At 48.2% G+C, this 19991-nt stretch overlaps 1 protein-coding gene across 1 annotated transcript in view; it reads right to left on the bottom strand.

The window, feature by feature from the left end:
• Positions 1-19991, bottom strand: part of LOC139750623 (dynein axonemal heavy chain 7-like) — a 298921-nt gene that overhangs the window by 145178 nt on the left and 133752 nt on the right. The window contains 5 exon segments of the mRNA XM_071665298.1: positions 9791-9948; positions 10523-10771; positions 14980-15037; positions 15218-15305; positions 19449-19614. Of these exon segments, the coding sequence (XP_071521399.1) occupies positions 9791-9948; positions 10523-10771; positions 14980-15037; positions 15218-15305; positions 19449-19614 (719 nt within the window).

Here is a 19991-nt window from a genome sequence, read left to right as displayed (position 1 = left end):
AACCCACCAACCAGACGACCCACAACCCACGAACCAGACGACCAACAACCCACGAACCAGACGACCAACAACCCACGAACCAGACGACCCACAACCCACCAACCAGACGACCCACAACCCACCAACCAGACGACCCACAACCCACGAACCAGACGACCCACAACCCACGAACCAGACGACCCACAACCCACGAACCAGACGACCCACAACCCACGAACCAGACGACCCACAACCCACGAACCAGGCAACCCACAACCCACGAACCAGACGACCAACAACCCACGAACCAGACGACCCACAACCCACGAACCAGACGACCCACAACCCACGAACCAGACGACCCACAACCCACGAACCAGACGACCCACAACCCACCAACCAGACGACCCACAACCCACCAACCAGACGACCCACAACCCACCAACCAGACGACCCACAACCCACGAACAAGACGACCCACAACCCACGAACCAGAACACCCACAACCCACGAACCAGACGACCAACAACCCACGAACCAGACGACCCACAACCCACGAACCAGAGCCCACAACCCACGAACCAGAAGACCCACAACCCACGAACCAGACGACCCACAACCCACGAACCAGAAGACCCACAACCCACGAACCAGAAGACCCACAACCCACGAACCAGACGACCCACAACCCACGAACCAGACGACCCACAACCCACGAACCAGACGACCCACAACCCACGAACCAGAAGACCCACAACCCACGAACCAGACGACCCACAACCCACGAACCAGACGACCCACAACCCACGAACCAGACGACCACAACCCACGAACCAGAAGACCCACAACCCACGAACCAGACGACCCACAACCCACGAACCAGACGACCAACAACCCACGAACCAGACGACCCACAACCCACGAACCAGACGACCAACAACCCACGAACCAGACGACCCACAACCCACGAACCAGACGACCCACAACCCACGAACCAGACGACCCACAACCCACGAACCAGACGACCAACAACCCACGAACCAGACGACCCACAACCCACGAACCAGACGACCAACAACCCACGAACCAGACGACCCACAACCCACGAACCAGACGACCACAACAACCCACGAACCAGACGACCCACAACCCACGAACCAGACGACCCACAACCCACGAACCAGACGACCCACAACCCACGAACCAGACGACCCACAACCCACGAACCAGACGACCCACAACCCACGAACCAGACGACCAACAACCACGAACCAGACGACCCACAACCCACGAACCAGACGACCCACAACCCACGAACCAGACGACCAACAACCCACGAACCAGACGACCCACAACCCACGAACCAGACGACCCACAACCCACGAACCAGACGACCCACAACCCACGAACCAGACGACCCACAACCCACGAACCAGACGACCAACAACCCACGAACCAGACGACCAACAACCCACGAACCAGACGACCCACAACCCACGAACCAGACGACCCACGCCCCACAACCCACGAACCAGACGACCCACAACCCACGAACCAGACGACCAACAACCCACGAACCAGAAGACCCACAACCCACGAACCAGACGACCCACAACCCACGAACCAGACGACCCACAACCCACGAACCAGACGACCAACAACCCACGAACCAGACGACCCACAACCCACGAACCAGACGACCAACAACCCACGAACCAGACGACCAACAACCCACGAACCAGAAGACCACAACCCACGAACCAGAAGACCCACAACCCACGAACCAGAAGACCCACAACCCACGAACCAGAAGACCCAACAACCCACGAACCAGACGACCAACAACCCACGAACCAGAAGACCCACAACCCACGAACCAGAAGACCCACAACCCACGAACCAGAAGACCCACAACCCACGAACCAGAAGACCCATAACCCACGAACCAGAAGACCCACAACCCACGAACCAGACGACCAACAACCCACGAACCAGAAGACCCACAACCCACGAACCAGACGACCCACAACCCACGAACCAGAAGACCCACAACCCACGAACCAGAAGACCCACAACCCACGAACCATAAGACCCACAACCCACGAACCAGGAGACCCATAACCCACGAACCAGAAGACCCACAACCCACGAACCATAAGACCCACAACCCACGAACCAGGAGACCCGTCTTAACACGATGAGTCATCACGCACAATCCCAAGATCCCAGCTGGAAAACTGACAAATCTGTTCCAGGAAAATATATCCCCAAGCTCGGGGAATTCCCAGCGTTTGTTGATTTTTACTTACGATAGAGAATTTACTAACTGGACAAGTCAGAGGAATCAGTCAGTAATTGGATAAGTCATAGGAATCAGTTAGTAATTGGATAAGTCATAGGAATCAGTCAGTATTTGGATAAGCCAGAGGAATCAGTCAGTATTTGGATAAGTCAGAGGAATCAGTCAGTAATTGGATAAGTCAGAGGCAACATCTCAACATGATCGTTTTTTTTTCTCACAGAGGAAATTCGTTTCAAATTAATTAATGACAATTCATGTGCAATTGTATTTTACGGTTTCTATGCCAATATAACATGTCTCATGAAATACGATTTTCTGCCTAATGTTCCATTTATTTCAATCAATCTTTCACCACAGGAGACGTATGTTGGGACCCGGGAAACTCTCGAGATCCCGGGACTGCCTGTGTTTAAACCTCGTTGTGCCCGAATTAGGAACAGCAACTGTGACCCTAGAGGAGCACGAAGACGGTTTATGTGACCCCAGAGGACCATGGACGGTGTATGTGACCTCAGAGGACCATGAACACAGTGTATGTGACCCCAGATGACCATGAACACAGTGCATGTGACCCCAGATGACCATGAACACAGTGCATGTGACCCCAGATGACCATGAACACAGTGCATGTGACCCCAGATGACCATGAACACAGTGCATGTGACCCCAGATGACCATGAACACAGTGCATGTGACCCCAGATGACCATGAACACAGTGCATGTGACCCCAGATGACCATGAACACAGTGCATGTGACCCCAGATGACCATGAACACAGTGCATGTGACCCCAGATGACCATGAACACAGTGCATGTGACCCCAGATGACCATGAACACAGTGCATGTGACCCCAGATGACCATGAACACAGTGCATGTGACCCCAGATGACCATGAACACAGTGCATGTGACCCCAGATGACCATGAACACAGTGCATGTGACCCCAGATGACCATGAACACAGTGCATGTGACCCCAGATGACCATGAACACAGTGCATGTGACCCCAGATGACCATGAACACAGTGCATGTGACCCCAGATGACCATGAACACAGTGCATGTGACCCCAGATGACCATGAACACAGTGCATGTGACCCCAGATGACCATGAACACAGTGCATGTGACCCCAGATGACCATGAACACAGTGCATGTGACCCCAGATGACCATGAACACAGTGTATGTGACCCCAGATGACCATGAACACAGTGCATGTGACCCCAGATGACCATGAACACAGTGCATGTGACCCCAGATGACCATGAACACAGTGCATGTGACCCCAGATGACCATGAACACAGTGCATGTGACCCCAGATGACCATGAACACAGTGCATGTGACCCCAGATGACCATGAACACAGTGCATGTGACCCCAGATGACCATGAACACAGTGCATGTGACCCCAGATGACCATGAACACAGTGCATGTGACCCCAGATGACCATGAACACAGTGCATGTGACCCCAGATGACCATGAACACAGTGCATGTGACCCCAGATGACCATGAACACAGTGCATGTGACCCCAGATGACCATGAACACAGTGCATGTGACCCCAGATGACCATGAACACAGTGCATGTGACCCCAGATGACCATGAACACAGTGCATGTGACCCCAGATGACCATGAACACAGTGCATGTGACCCCAGATGACCATGAACACAGTGCATGTGACCCCAGATGACCATGAACACAGTGCATGTGACCCCAGATGACCATGAACACAGTGCATGTGACCCCAGATGACCATGAACACAGTGCATGTGACCCCAGATGACCATGAACACAGTGCATGTGACCCCAGATGACCATGAACACAGTGCATGTGACCCCAGATGACCATGAACACAGTGCATGTGACCCCAGATGACCATGAACACAGTGCATGTGACCCCAGATGACCATGAACACAGTGCATGTGACCCCAGATGACCATGAACACAGTGCATGTGACCCCAGATGACCATGAACACAGTGCATGTGACCCCAGATGACCATGAACACAGTGCATGTGACCCCAGATGACCATGAACACAGTGCATGTGACCCCAGATGACCATGAACACAGTGCATGTGACCCCAGATGACCATGAACACAGTGCATGTGACCCCAGATGACCATGAACACAGTGCATGTGACCCCAGATGACCATGAACACAGTGCATGTGACCCCAGATGACCATGAACACAGTGCATGTGACCCCAGATGACCATGAACACAGTGCATGTGACCCCAGATGACCATGAACACAGTGCATGTGACCCCAGATGACCATGAACACAGTGCATGTGACCCCAGATGACCATGAACACAGTGCATGTGACCCCAGATGACCATGAACACAGTGCATGTGACCCCAGATGACCATGAACACAGTGCATGTGACCCCAGATGACCATGAACACAGTGCATGTGACCCCAGATGACCATGAACACAGTGCATGTGACCCCAGATGACCATGAACACAGTGCATGTGACCCCAGATGACCATGAACACAGTGCATGTGACCCCAGATGACCATGAACACAGTGCATGTGACCCCAGATGACCATGAACACAGTGCATGTGACCCCAGATGACCATGAACACAGTGCATGTGACCCCAGATGACCATGAACACAGTGCATGTGACCCCAGATGACCATGAACACAGTGCATGTGACCCCAGATGACCATGAACACAGTGTATGTGACCCCAGATGACCATGAACACAGTGCATGTGACCCCAGATGACCATGAACACAGTGCATGTGACCCCAGATGACCATGAACACAGTGCATGTGACCCCAGATGACCATGAACACAGTGCATGTGACCCCAGATGACCATGAACACAGTGCATGTGACCCCAGATGACCATGAACACAGTGCATGTGACCCCAGATGACCATGAACACAGTGCATGTGACCCCAGATGACCATGAACACAGTGCATGTGACCCCAGATGACCATGAACACAGTGCATGTGACCCCAGATGACCATGAACACAGTGCATGTGACCCCAGATGACCATGAACACAGTGCATGTGACCCCAGATGACCATGAACACAGTGTATGTGACCCCAGATGACCATGAACACAGTGCATGTGACCCCAGATGACCATGAACACAGTGCATGTGACCCCAGATGACCATGAACACAGTGCATGTGACCCCAGATGACCATGAACACAGTGCATGTGACCCCAGATGACCATGAACACAGTGCATGTGACCCCAGATGACCATGAACACAGTGCATGTGACCCCAGATGACCATGAACACAGTGCATGTGACCCCAGATGACCATGAACACAGTGCATGTGACCCCAGATGACCATGAACACAGTGCATGTGACCCCAGATGACCATGAACACAGTGCATGTGACCCCAGATGACCATGAACACAGTGCATGTGACCCCAGATGACCATGAACACAGTGCATGTGACCCCAGATGACCATGAACACAGTGCATGTGACCCCAGATGACCATGAACACAGTGCATGTGACCCCAGATGACCATGAACACAGTGCATGTGACCCCAGATGACCATGAACACAGTGCATGTGACCCCAGATGACCATGAACACAGTGCATGTGACCCCAGATGACCATGAACACAGTGCATGTGACCCCAGATGACCATGAACACAGTGCATGTGACCCCAGATGACCATGAACACAGTGCATGTGACCCCAGATGACCATGAACACAGTGCATGTGACCCCAGATGACCATGAACACAGTGTATGTGACCCCAGATGACCATGAACACAGTGCATGTGACCCCAGATGACCATGAACACAGTGCATGTGACCCCAGATGACCATGAACACAGTGCATGTGACCCCAGATGACCATGAACACAGTGCATGTGACCCCAGATGACCATGAACACAGTGCATGTGACCCCAGATGACCATGAACACAGTGCATGTGACCCCAGATGACCATGAACACAGTGCATGTGACCCCAGATGACCATGAACACAGTGCATGTGACCCCAGATGACCATGAACACAGTGCATGTGACCCCAGATGACCATGAACACAGTGCATGTGACCCCAGATGACCATGAACACAGTGCATGTGACCCCAGATGACCATGAACACAGTGCATGTGACCCCAGATGACCATGAACACAGTGTATGTGACCCCAGATGACCATGAACACAGTGCATGTGACCCCAGATGACCATGAACACAGTGCATGTGACCCCAGATGACCATGAACACAGTGCATGTGACCCCAGATGACCATGAACACAGTGCATGTGACCCCAGATGACCATGAACACAGTGCATGTGACCCCAGATGACCATGAACACAGTGCATGTGACCCCAGATGACCATGAACACAGTGCATGTGACCCCAGATGACCATGAACACAGTGCATGTGACCCCAGATGACCATGAACACAGTGCATGTGACCCCAGATGACCATGAACACAGTGCATGTGACCCCAGATGACCATGAACACAGTGCATGTGACCCCAGATGACCATGAACACAGTGCATGTGACCCCAGATGACCATGAATGGTGAGCCGCATGGCTTCGTGTGTGCGAACCTCTTTCATTTCTATCACAGAGTAAGTTCCATTTTAGACAAAAGGCAAGCCTGGATGGATTGTCAGTATCTGGACTATCAAAAAGGATTTGACACTGTACTATACAGAAGAAAGATACAGAGGCTGGATCTTGAGGTATGAAAAAAGGAGAGACAACTTCAGTGGATAAATGATTATCTTAAAAGGAAAGGAACAAAGAACGCAGGTCAGGGGAAACTTTACGAAATGGGTTGAGGCCACCACTGGCATGCTGCAGGGTACTGTTCTGGGACCAATGGTCTTCTCTATCTGTTTATAACTCGATGGAATGATTGGACTCTTACCTGAACATATTGGCGGAGAAAATCAAAATAAAAAGACTACATCAACCTACAACGAGACCTAGACGACCGCCAAAGTTGGTCTGATGAAATTCAACGCGAGTACATGCATGCTAGGTAATGAGATACTGTGAGAGACCTGGGTATGAATATTCTCCACACTCCTCACTAGACCTTCACCTCATCATACATAAAAAAAGGCTTAATTCACCGCTCCCCTCGCCAGATTTCATCTCACTATCATCTAGCTGTTTAAAGACAGACTAACCCAGGCTACAAACCTCTCTACTGACTCTGCCAGAGTCAGGTCCCATGGTTCCATTCACTGTCATGTCCACTCCCAGGTTTCTAAATCACTTCACTTCCTCCTGGTTTCCTCCATTCAAATTCAAGACCCGACCAACCTTTCTCTCTCTACAGCTAAACTTAATAACATTGCTATTCACATTTACCCTCAAACTTCCTTTCACACACTCTCCCAAACTTGGAAACCAAGTTCTACAGTCTGTCACTCGTATCTGCCACTAGCGGTATCATCAGCAACAAAAACTGACTCGTCTCCCAAGCTAAGCTGCAGGAATCAGTGTGGAAGATCTTGTGAATCATAATCGTCCCTAACCTGAGCGGGGTGACTTGATTCATGACTACGATGCCATGACAAAAATAATAAATTTTTTATTTTTATTTATAGTTATAGTCGAAGATAAAAATTAATGCCCCGAATCCATTTCCATTACTAGGTGAGAAAAACGTTTTGCAACATTTTGACACAAGATATACTATTAGCAATAACTAAAGTAAATAAAACGGCATGTCCAGATAATCTTTATCCGAGGACACTGAGGCAAAAAATGAGACAGCTAAACCCTTGGCTGCGTCTTTTAGCAAATCATTCACTCCAGGAAAGTTTCCAAGGGAATGAAAATTTGTCATTGTAACACCCATGTTCAAATCATCGTCCAATAGCTTTATGTCTGCAGATTGTAAGTTAATGGAAACCATTGCGGATAAAATCGTAAACCATTCGGAGAACCACCACTTAATAAACGATTCTCAGCATGATTGTGGACGAACTTATTCATGTCTAACACATCTGTTTGATTTCTTTAATGAAACAATGAACATGTATAATAAAGTAAAGCAGACGACGTCATCTATTTAGATTTTCAAAAATCATTCGACAAAGTTCCACATCAAAGATTACCACCAAGGTTGAGTCACATGGTATAGATGGGGAAGTACTTCAATGTGCTGGCTCACCGGCCGTAAACAGTGATTCATGGTCAAGCCAAGCCCAAGAATGGTTACCTGTGTCAAGTGGTGTGCCACGGGGATCACTCTTGTGACCGCTTCTCTTACATACAATAATGACATTGATAACGGGCTACATCGTAAGGTATTGAGATTCGCGAACGATAACAAGTTGGGAACTAATCTACGTCAGACGTCCACAGCTTTACAGTGACACAGACAAAATGATGGACCAGCTCCACGTTGGCAAATGAATTTCAATATTGATAAAAAAGTGCAAAGTTTTACAAATCGGTGGTAAAAACGGAAATGCAAGCTACAGTATAAAGTGAATTCTGTTGAGCTTCTAAGGTTAAATGAGAAATTGACTTCAGTGTAGTCATTTCTGGTGACCTAAAGCCAAGTAAACAGTGCACAAAAGCAGTAAACACGGCCAACAAAATTCTTGGATTCACTGGAAGGGTTTTCGAGTTTAAGTCTAGGGAAAATATCCTCGCTCTTTACAACCCACTGGTGCGTCCTCATCTTGAATATCATGTAAGGTTTTGGTCAACCTACTCGAGGAAAGACATATACAGAACGGGAGAAGTACAAAAGCGGGTTACCAAAGTGATCCTCCATCTGAAGAACAACCCTAATGAAAGCCGACCAAATGAAATAAATTGACGTAGCTTTGAAGGGCAATTAGAGAGGTGACCAGATACAGTTATTCAGAATTATTAAAGGCTTCGATAATGTCGATCTACGAGATTCTTAAAGATAGACTCGTGTGACATCACTCATAGCAATGGATACAGACTCCTGAGCTAACTTTTTACCTCGAATTAAGCGAAGCACTTTTTCTTCAACAGGATTATCACATGGAATGAGTTACTAATCAAAGTAGTTGAAAGCAGTCCCACAGTTACGTTTAAGTCAAGTCAGCTTTGTTGAGGTGCAGTAATTACGCTTAAAAGGGCTGCTGTTAGAATAGATACATCAATGAGAATGTGATCAAATGAACCAATTGGCTATGACACTGTGTATTTACAGCGGAATGGACAAAAGGTGAAAAACAAATCCAAAATATTAGGAGAGTGGTCACAGCGGCCAGGAATAAGGGTAAGGTGGGAGATAATTTGCTCGAAATCATTCAGAATGGAGAACGCAAGGGCTTCAATCCCTCCACCATCCGTATGGGAGGAATTCAACCATTCCCTATGGTGAACGTTGATATTCCCGAGGTAGAGGATCTGGGCTTGCGGGTGAGAGGATGTCAGAGTCAATGAGGTAACTGTCCTGCATCACATCATGATAGAGACTTCAACCATCAGACTAACTGTGAAATCATTGCTCCGTCAAGTACAAGTACCTGTCAGGAGAGGACGACACAGCGAACTTGCGGAAGTTGACAGCGAGGACCCCATCGGACCACTCGTGGGAGGTGGGGTCGAACTGGCCGTAAAGCTGACCCACCGTCACCGCCTTCGGGTTGATCACACACATTTGTACACGGTTCTCCCCCTCACCCTGGTGGAGCAAGGTGATAGTAATGCAGGTGGAGGGTCGAGTGGGTGGTGAGGATCCTGGATAGGTGAGGTGAGGAAGGAGGGCCGGATGGTCTGGGTACTGAGGGACAGTAGATATAATGGGAGGGAGGCGGGTCTTCAAGTGTTGTAGGAAGCTCGAGTTATGAAGCTCCTGGAAGTATACTGCTGTCATGAGGTTAAGTGTTGATGTACACAAATAAATTATTTCAAAACAATACCATGCTACGTTTATCAATATATTTGATCAATATTTTACCTCAAATCCACAAATGACATTATTTCCGCCTCCTCAATTACATTAAAAGTGGAAAGCATTTTTCTATGCGAGATGTTTATGTCTTTGTTCTCTTACCACATTGATCGATGAGTTTTAGATCTCTTCTATCACAAAAGGCCTCGAAAGGACCCAGTGGTCTGTTGCTCTTTAATTTCTTAATATCAAAGAAGAGAGGCAGTGGTACACTAACATCAAGACCCCATTACAGTTTTCCAAGAAGCTGCCTGAGAGAGAAATCTTATACAGAAACTTGAGACATTCCACAACCCCGCCTCACCCGTTCATTCATGATGGCCAGGGCCTTGGAGAGGGTCCTGAGGGCGACCGTCTTGCCACCGATAGGGTTGCCAATGAGCATGAAGCCGTGACGCACCCTCATCGTCTCGTACACCTGCTGCACCTTGTCCATGAAGTATGTGTTGGCCCGGAGGCCGGCTCCGGCACACACCTCCCGGATGGCACGGTGAAGGTACGTGTAGTCCGGCTCAGGCAACACCACACCAGGGAACAGGTCAGCCACGATCCCCTGCCGGAACACACGAGTCATGACCCTACCAGGTGATATATAGTGATGACGTGATGATGACCCTGCCAGGTGACACGCACTACAGAGGTAATGATTCTGCTTGTTGAGAAGCAGTGGCGAGGTAATGATCCTGGCAGGTAACATGCAATGGTGAGGTAATGATCCCGCCAAGTGATAAGCAGTGGTTAGGAAATGAACCCATGTGACAAGCGGTAGTAAGGTAATGATCCTGCCAAGTGACACAGTGGTGAGGTAATAATCCTACCAAGTGACACCATGGTGAGGTAAGGATCCTGCCAGGTGACACCGTGGTGAAGTAATGATCCTGTCAAGTGACATCTGGAGGTAATGATCCTACTAGGTGACACCATAGGATGTAATGATCCTACCAGGTGACACCTTGGAGGTAATGATACTGCCAGGTGACATTCAGTTGTATGGTGATGATCCTACCAGGTAACACAGTGGAGGTGACATTCAGGGATAAGATAATGATTCTACCACGTAACACAGTGGAAGTAAAGATCCTGCCAAGTAACATGCAGTGGTGAGGTAATGATCCTTCCAAGTGACACCGTGGAGGTAATGATCCTGCCAGGTAACACGGTGGTGAGGTAATGATCCTGCCAGGGGACATACAGTGGTTAGGTAATGATCCTGTCAGGTGACACGGTGGTGAGGTAATGATCCTGCCAGGGGACATATAGTGGTGAGGTAATGATCTTGCCAGGTGACACGGTGGTGAGGTAATGATCCTGCCAGGGAACATATAGTAGGGAGGTAATGATCCCGCGAGGTACCATGATGGTGAGGTAATGAGCCTACCAAATGACACGCAGTAGTGAGGTAATGATCCAGACTGGTGACATGCAATGGTGAGGTAATGGTCCTGCCAGGTGACACGCAGTGTCGGGCTAATGATCCAACCAGGTGACACGCAATGGTGAGGTAATGACCCTACCAGGTGACACGCAGTGGTGAGGTTATGATCCTGCCAGGTGACACGGTGGTGAGGTAATGATCCTGCCAAGTAACACGCGATGGTGAGGGAATGATCCTGCCAAGTGACACGCAGTGATGAGGTAAAAATCCTGCCAGTTGACACGCAGGTGACACTAGGTGACACAGAATGGTGAGGTAATGATCTTGCCCGGAGACACAGTGGCAAGATAATAATCCTGGGAGGTGACACGCAGTGGTGAGGTACGACCCTACCAGGTGACACGCAGTGGTGAAGTTTTGATCCTACAAGGTGACATGCTAAGGTAAGATAATGATCCTGCCAGGTGAAACGGTGGAGGTAATGATCCTGACAGGTGACACGGTGTTGAAGTATGACACTGCCAGGTGACACGCAGTGGTGAGGTAATGATCCTGCCAGGTGACACAGTGGTGAGGTAATGATTCTGTCAAGAGACGCGCAGTGGAGGGAATGATATTGCCAGGTGACATGCAGTGGTGAGGTAATGATCCGGCAAGGTGACACGCAATGGTGAGGCAATGATCCTTCTAAGTGACACGCTAGTGACCTAATGATCCTGCCAAGTGACACGCAGTGGTGAGGTATGACCCCGCCAGACGACACGCAGTGCTGAGGTAATGATCCTATCAGATGACACGCAATTCTGAGGTAATGATCCTGCCAAATGACACGGTGGCAAGGTAATGATCCTGCCAGGTGACACGTTGGTGAGGTAATGATCCTGCCAGGTGACACGGGTTTGAGCTAATGATCCTGCCAAGTGACACGCAGTGGTAAGGTAATGATCTTGCCAGGTGACACGGGTTTGAGCTAATGATCCTGCCAAGTGACACGCAGTGGTAAGGTAATGAACCTGCCAGGTGACACTCAGTGGTGAGATAAGGACACTGCCAGGTGATAAGCAGTGGTGAAGCAGTGGTCCTGCTAAGTGACAAACAATGATGAGAAAATGATCCTGCCAGGTGACACGCAGTGGTGAGGTATGACCTTGCCAGGTGACACGGAGGTGAAGTATTGATCCTACCGGGCGACACAGAATGGTGAGGTAATGATCCTGCCCGGAGACACGGTGGCAAGGTAATGATTCTGCCAGGTAATACGCAGTGGTGAAGTATGACCCTACCAAGTGACACGCAGTGGTGAGGTATGACCTTGCCAGGTGACACGCAGTGGTGAGGTATGACCCTGCCAGGTGAAACGGTGGTGAGGTAATGATCATGGCAGGTGACACGCAGTGTTGAGGTATGACACTACCAGGTGACATGGTGGTGAGGTAATGATCCTGCCAGGTGATACGAAATTGTGAGGTAAGAATCCTGCCATGTGACATACAGTGGTGAGGTAATGATCCTGCCAAGTGACAGGCAATGGTGAGGTAATGATCCTGCCAGGTGACACGGTGGAGGTAATGATCCTTCCATGTGACACGGTGGTGAGGTAATGGTCCTGATAGATGACACGCAGTGGTAAGGTAATGATCCTGCCAGGTGACACGCAGTTGCAAAGTAATGATCCTGCCAAGTGACACGCAATGGCGAGGTAATGACCCTGCCAGGTCACACGCGGTGCTAAGGCAATGATTCTGCCAGGTGACACGATGGTGAGGTAATGATCTTGCCATGTGACATGCAGTGGTGAGGTAATGATCCTGCCAAGTGACACGCAATGGAGAGGTACTGACCCTTCCAGGTGACACGGTGGTTAGGTAATGGACCTGCCAAGTGACACGCAATGGTGAGGTAGTGATCTGCCAGATGACACGCAATGAAGTAATGATCCTGCCAGGTGACAGGCAGTGGTGTGGTAATCATCCTGGCAGGTGACATGGTGGTGGAGTAATGATCCTGCCAAATGACAAGTGATGGTGAGGTAATGATCACGCCAAGTGACACGCAATGGTGAGGTAATGATCCTGCCAAGTGACACGCATAGGTGAGGTAAAGATCTTGCGAGGTGACATGCACTGGTCAGGTAATGATCCAGCCAGGTGACAAGCAATGGTGAGGTATGACCCTGCCAGGTCACACGAGGTGATGAAGTGATGATCCAGCAGTGACACGCAATGGAGAGGTAATGATTCTGCCAGGTGACATGATACGGTGGTGAGGTAATGATCCTGCCAGGTGACACGGTGGAGGTAATGATCCTGCCAGGTGACACGGTGGTGAGGTAAGGCTCCTGCCATGTTACATGTAAAGGTGAGGTAATGATCCTGCCAGGTGACACGGTGGAGGTAATGATCCTCTCCTGCGACATGGTGGTGAGGTAATGATCCTGCCAAGTGACACGCAATGGTGAGGTAATGACCCTACCAGGTGACATGCAATGGTAATGACCCTACCAGGTGACATGCAATGGTAATGATCCTGCCAGGTGATACGCAGCGTTGAGGTAATGATCCTACCATGTGACACGGTGGTGAGGTAATTATCCTGCCAGGTGACACGCAATGGTGAGGTAATTATCCTGCCAGGTGACATGCAATGGTAATGATCCTGCCAGTTGATACGCAGCGTTGAGGTAATGATCCTGCCATGTGACACAGTGGTGAGGTAATGATCCTGCCAGGTGACATGCAGTGGTAAGGTAATCATCCTGGCAGGTGACACGCAGTGGTAAGGTAATCATCCTGGCAGGTGACACGCAGTAGTAAGGTAATGAACCTGCAAAGTGACACGCAATGGTGAGATAATGACCCACCCTACCACATGACACGCAATGGTAATGTAATGATCCTGCCAGGTGATACGCAGCATTGAGGTAATGATCCTACCATGTGACACGGTGGTGAGGTAACGATTCTGCCATGTGACACGGTGGTGAGGGAATGATTCTCCCAGGTGACACGCAGCGGTGAATTATGATCCTGCTAGGAGTAAGTGGAGGGTGGGGAGAAAAATGGGGATTTTGGGAGGTAAGCGGGAGTGACATGGTGATGTGGGGAGCTGAAACGGAATGAACAGGGGATGTGGGGAAGTGAAGCAGAGTGAACAGGGAATGTGGGGAGGTGAGAAGCCAACAGGGGAAGTTGGGAGACAAGGCGGAATGATCAGGTGATGTGAGGAGGTGAGGCGGAGTGAACAAGGGATGTGGGGAGATAAGACGAAGTGAACAGATGATAGGGGAGAATGAGGCGGAGAGGACAGGAGATGTGGGGAGGTGAGACGCAGTGAACAGGGGATGTGGGGAAGTGAGGCGGAGTGAACAGGGGATGTCGTCAGCTCACCTCGAACAGTGGCAGGTCGTGAGCCAGGAACTTTGGTAGGTTCACGTCTCGGATGGACCTATAATTATAATAACAATGATAATAATAATAATAATAATAATAATAATAATAATAATAATAATAATAATAATAACAACAACAACAAAGCATGATGATGACAACTGGTATAACTTTCCTAGTCAATTTGTTTCATGAATTTCTGGACCTTGGTCAGGGAGGGGAGGCGGGCGAGGCTCACCTGAGCACCAGCACCGACTCCTCCATGTCCGGGTACTTGAGCTTGAGCGTCCCCGCCGCGATCAACACCGCCTTCACCGTCCTCATACCTGGCGGCCGGAAGACCAAGACATGGGTGACGTGGACACCAGGCAGTGGCAAGGGAGGTGTGGGAATAGTAAGGGAGATGTGGAGGTACCATGGGAGGTGTGGGGGTAGCAAGGGAAGTGTGGGGGTGGCATGAGAAGTGTGAAGGTGTTATGGGAGGTGTGGGAGTATCATGGAAGATGTCGGGGTGCCGGAGGATACACTGGGTAGCAGGGAAAGTGTAACGGGAACTGTAGGTACGTGGGAAGAACAGATAACAGGAGACCTGATGGTCTATAACAAGGCTATCTTCCTGGTGGCCCTGAAAACAGTGATATGAATAGGATAGTTAAGCAAGGAGGCATCTCCCACCCACCTCTCACTCCCAGGGAAGCAGGGAGGAGGAGAAAGATACTGCCATGGACATTACATAGGAATGTGTGGATCAGAAAATAGTTTTGCATTGGTCTAACATCAACAGTGCGGCTGGATTGTGAAAAGAGAGACATGATTAGTAGTAAACTGGTGAAATCAGTGAAGTATTTGTGTCTAGTCTTAATATGAAGGTATTTATGGTATTTGCAGTTACTATATCAGGACGTAGTTTATTCCATAACTCAACCACTCGACTTGTACAAATATAACAACTGTCCACACTGATGTTACATCTTTGTATCTTCTTATCATTATCGTTGATCAACGAGTCTCTCTTTATAATTAAGGAATTTTTGTATATTTGTTAAAATTATTCTGTATTCTGAAAACTCATTAGTTCATCATGGCGTCTGCTTCATTATCTTACAGATAATTCATTATCTTAGAGAAAATATTTTTAAGTCTTTGTCTTTCCTTCGAAGTCTTATTTGTAAATGAAAGAATTACTCTCGTTGCGAGAGTTTCAATACTTTGAATTCGCTCGTTTCTTTTCCTTCCTGAGCAAGTCTGGTGACCAGAAGTGAACAACGTATTGCAGGTTACCAAGGATGAGTATTATATCCTTTGTGTTGTAGTCTATATCTCTATCTTATATAAAACTTAATATCCTAACTTTTTTTTTTTGGTATACAGTAAGGAGCAGTTTGACGTACTTAAGGTCACTATTGACAATCACTCCACGGTCCTTTTCTTCTTCAATGTCTAATAAAGGTTTATCAAGCATATGACAATCACGTCTCACATTTTTGGCACCAAAATGCATTACTTTCATTTGCATACGTTGCAATCCACATACCATGTCCGCTCTACCAGTTTAAATGCCTCACAATAAACAGGCAATCTTCATTTGAGTTGGCAACGTTTCCTAACTTCGTGCCGTTGGCAAAGTTCGAGATTCTACAAGTGTTTTGTCTTTTGGTCGTTAATGAAAATGATGAAAAGTATGGGTCCTAGAACTGATCCTTGAGGAACTCCATCCAACACACATGGTACCACTTTGTTTCATTTACGAAAGCCAGTCGGCAATCCACGCGCAATCTGTTGCTTGATCGAAGAGTTTACTGAAGTCCAATCACGAAACAACTTAGGGTAGCTTGAAATCCCCGATATCATGACTAAAAATTTAATAAGATTATTTCATCATTATTTTTCACTCCGGAAACTATACCTAGTTTAGCTTCTGGGGTTATTCTACTCTTACAGCCCAGGTTGGGCCCAGACCTGGCTTGTTTGATGCACATTATGAATACTTGTCCAGGTCACCATCCAACTCCTGTATGTGTGTGTGCATCCCTCGGTGTGTCTGATGATTTTAGGCAAAGTGGCGAAGACCTCCGGTCCCCAGATGTTTAAGATATCTTTCTTGTGTGTGCATATCACATCTTTTATTTTAGAGGAAGTATTTTACAGCTTTGCATGTCTGTGGTGCCAGTAGAAAGTTATTTCCAAGTGGAAGTTGAGGACGAAGCCTTTTAGAAATTTCTACGCACAGGTGAGGGTATACCTCTTCATCTACTCTCCAGAGTTAAGCTTCACTGATTTCAGCCACTCCCTGTAATTTAGTTATTTGGCCGTTAACATGGGCCATGATAGGTCTCTGAACTCTGTGCAATTTTGCCTGCCTTGTAAAGTAGTGTTAGAACACAGCAGTATACTATTCGTAAGAGAATTATCGTCTTGAAGACTATCATCATTGGAATTTCTTTCCTTCTTGAAAGTCTGCAAGATCCCTCCCACTACACTTCCGTAACAGGCAACTATCATTTTCTTTTTTTTGTATTCGTTGAGGGTTAGCTCGTTGACGGTCGGTTTTTAATCTATTTTCTAAGAATTAAACAACTTTGTCTCAAATCACTGTTTCCAACACTTTACTTAGAAGTGGAGAGAGAGGGTCTTGAGTGCAAAGTATGAAGTACATTTTCATCTCCTGGATTGAAAACTGGTGTAACGTTAGTAGGTCCCAGAGAGTAGACACTTCCCTTACTGCAGTGATTTGTGGAATATTTTTATGACGGGAAAACTGTGCTTGTTAACCTCTTTCTATAATCTGGTGGAGACATCGCCTGGACCAGGTGACGTGTTTGGAAGTAGCTGGTCCACATGTTTAAGTATCTCGTGAAATTCAATATCTTTAATGTTCATTCTTTTTATTTTCTATGCCCAGAAATGTTCGTGGCCATGTATGACGAGTTTTGATGGTAAAATCAGAGCAGAAATACTTGTTAGGACGGGAAGCTGTTTCTTTATTGTCACTAGTTAACGTCAATATTTGATTATGTACCTCTTTCCTGGCGCTACCTCGCTGACGTGGGAAACGGCGATAAGGTATAATAACCCAGTAGAATCTGTGATTTTCTTGCCTTTGACCACATTTAAAGAATTCTTTTGCGTTCTTTTTCATGTTGGAAAGAATTCCTATTTCAAAGTTGTTCTTACAGGTTTTGATTTTCTTCCTACACTTCGTAATCTTATGTATGTTTCATGGTACTGGACATAGATACCCTGTAAGACTCTTGACTGTCTGTGAAGTTTACTGAAGCCATCAATTGCCTCGTTCATCCAGTCTGGCTTTCTACCTTCACAACTTTCCTCCTGACCCTCTCCACGGGAAAGTCTCACGTTCGACAAGTTTCTCCACATCTTTTCACGTGTATCCACGTCTGATCCAAATGACTTGACCATAATCTAGATGCGATCTGTCCAGGATGGCTGAGCTGATCTAAAACTGGTGATCCACGTGTTGTTGTCTTTGCAATCGACCCGGCAGTTCATGGTGACCCTGACAGTACTGTCTTCACTATTTCTGAGATTTCACCGACCACACTAGTGCTGGCTGGTAGGTCTGTTACTAGACATACGGTGTATATCGTCGTCCCTCGCTGGGTCTCGAACCATATGATCTAGACAACAGTCTTGTGTCACATCACGTAGTCTGTTTCTCTCATGGTCACCTGTTATAATGTCTCAATGTATGATGGGATCGTTGTTGTTATAATGTCCCAATGTATGATGGGATCGTTGTACTTCCCTACAATTATCACTTCTGGATCATTTACCGACGATTCTGTTTAGATCATACAAAGGTCTGTTGTTTTCTACATAATACTGGCCGTCTTAATTAGTATTCCAATATAGAGTGTATCGTGCGTATTGATATCTGTTCTTCTAACAGTGACTGCCTGTAGCCTATCGTATACGAATAACAGACCACCGTCACCTAACTTGGAAAGATTCTCTCTCTTCAAAAACAAACTACAAGTTATAACCAGGATCGCTAACTCTGCTAGTAACTGGTTATCGAGAGGAAAATATCCAAGACTGAGTAACTGCTAAGTAGCGGTACCCAGCGAAGTGTGTGGGTGCCTGGGGAAGTGAGGTGGTGTTAAGCGTGGTGCTGGGGGAGGTGTACGGGCGTCGTATGAGACATGGAGGTATCAAATGTGTGAAGGTTGGAAGGATGGTGGGGGAGGGGGTGTCAGAAGAGGTGTGCAAGTGTCAGGTGTGGTGTAGAGGTGTTACACGTCAGAGAAGGAATGGAGGTACTAGGAGATATATAAGAAAGTCAGCTGAATATTGAAACATTATTCTTTCCTAACTGACAGTGACCACAAGCTTTGGCCTTAGCCTTAACCCTGTGACATCAACTGTAAAACTCAGCGTAATGCGTCCACTGTAATACAGTATTGTCAGCATATAACTGCAGTAGGTCAGTGTGTGGCTAGTGTTCTGACCGTAATCGTAGTGAGGCTGGGCGGAGAGCTGCTCCGAGCAGAGCCTGTACGTGGCCACGATCTTCCTGGACATGCTGCGCGCAGCCACGAACCCGAAGGAGTAGAGCGAGATCTCGGCGATGAGGCCGTAGTCCGGCACCATCATGGCCACCGACCGGAACAGTGCCTGCAGGAGAGGAAGGACACGGTGAGTCTGGAGGTGATGATGAGGGGTCACGGTGAGTCTGGAGGTGATGATGAGGGGTCACAGTGAGTCTGGAGGTGATGATGAGGGGTCACGGTGAGTCTGGAGGTGATGATGAGGGGTCACAGTGAGTCTGGAGGTGATGATGAGGGGTCACGGTGAGTCTGGAGGTGATGATGAGGGGTCACAGTGAGTCTGGAGGTGATGATGAGGGGTCACGGTGAGTCTGGAGGTGACGATGAGGGGCCACGGTGAGTCTGGAGGTGATGATGAGGGGTCACGGTGAGTCTGGAGGTGATGATGAGGGGTCACGGAGAGTCTGGAGGTGATGATGAGGGGTCACGGTGAGTGTGGAGGTG

Source organism: Panulirus ornatus, chromosome 10 (genome assembly GCF_036320965.1).
Source record: "Panulirus ornatus isolate Po-2019 chromosome 10, ASM3632096v1, whole genome shotgun sequence".
Classification (NCBI taxonomy): domain Eukaryota; kingdom Metazoa; phylum Arthropoda; class Malacostraca; order Decapoda; family Palinuridae; genus Panulirus; species Panulirus ornatus.
This window is presented reverse-complemented; position numbering and strand designations above follow the sequence as displayed.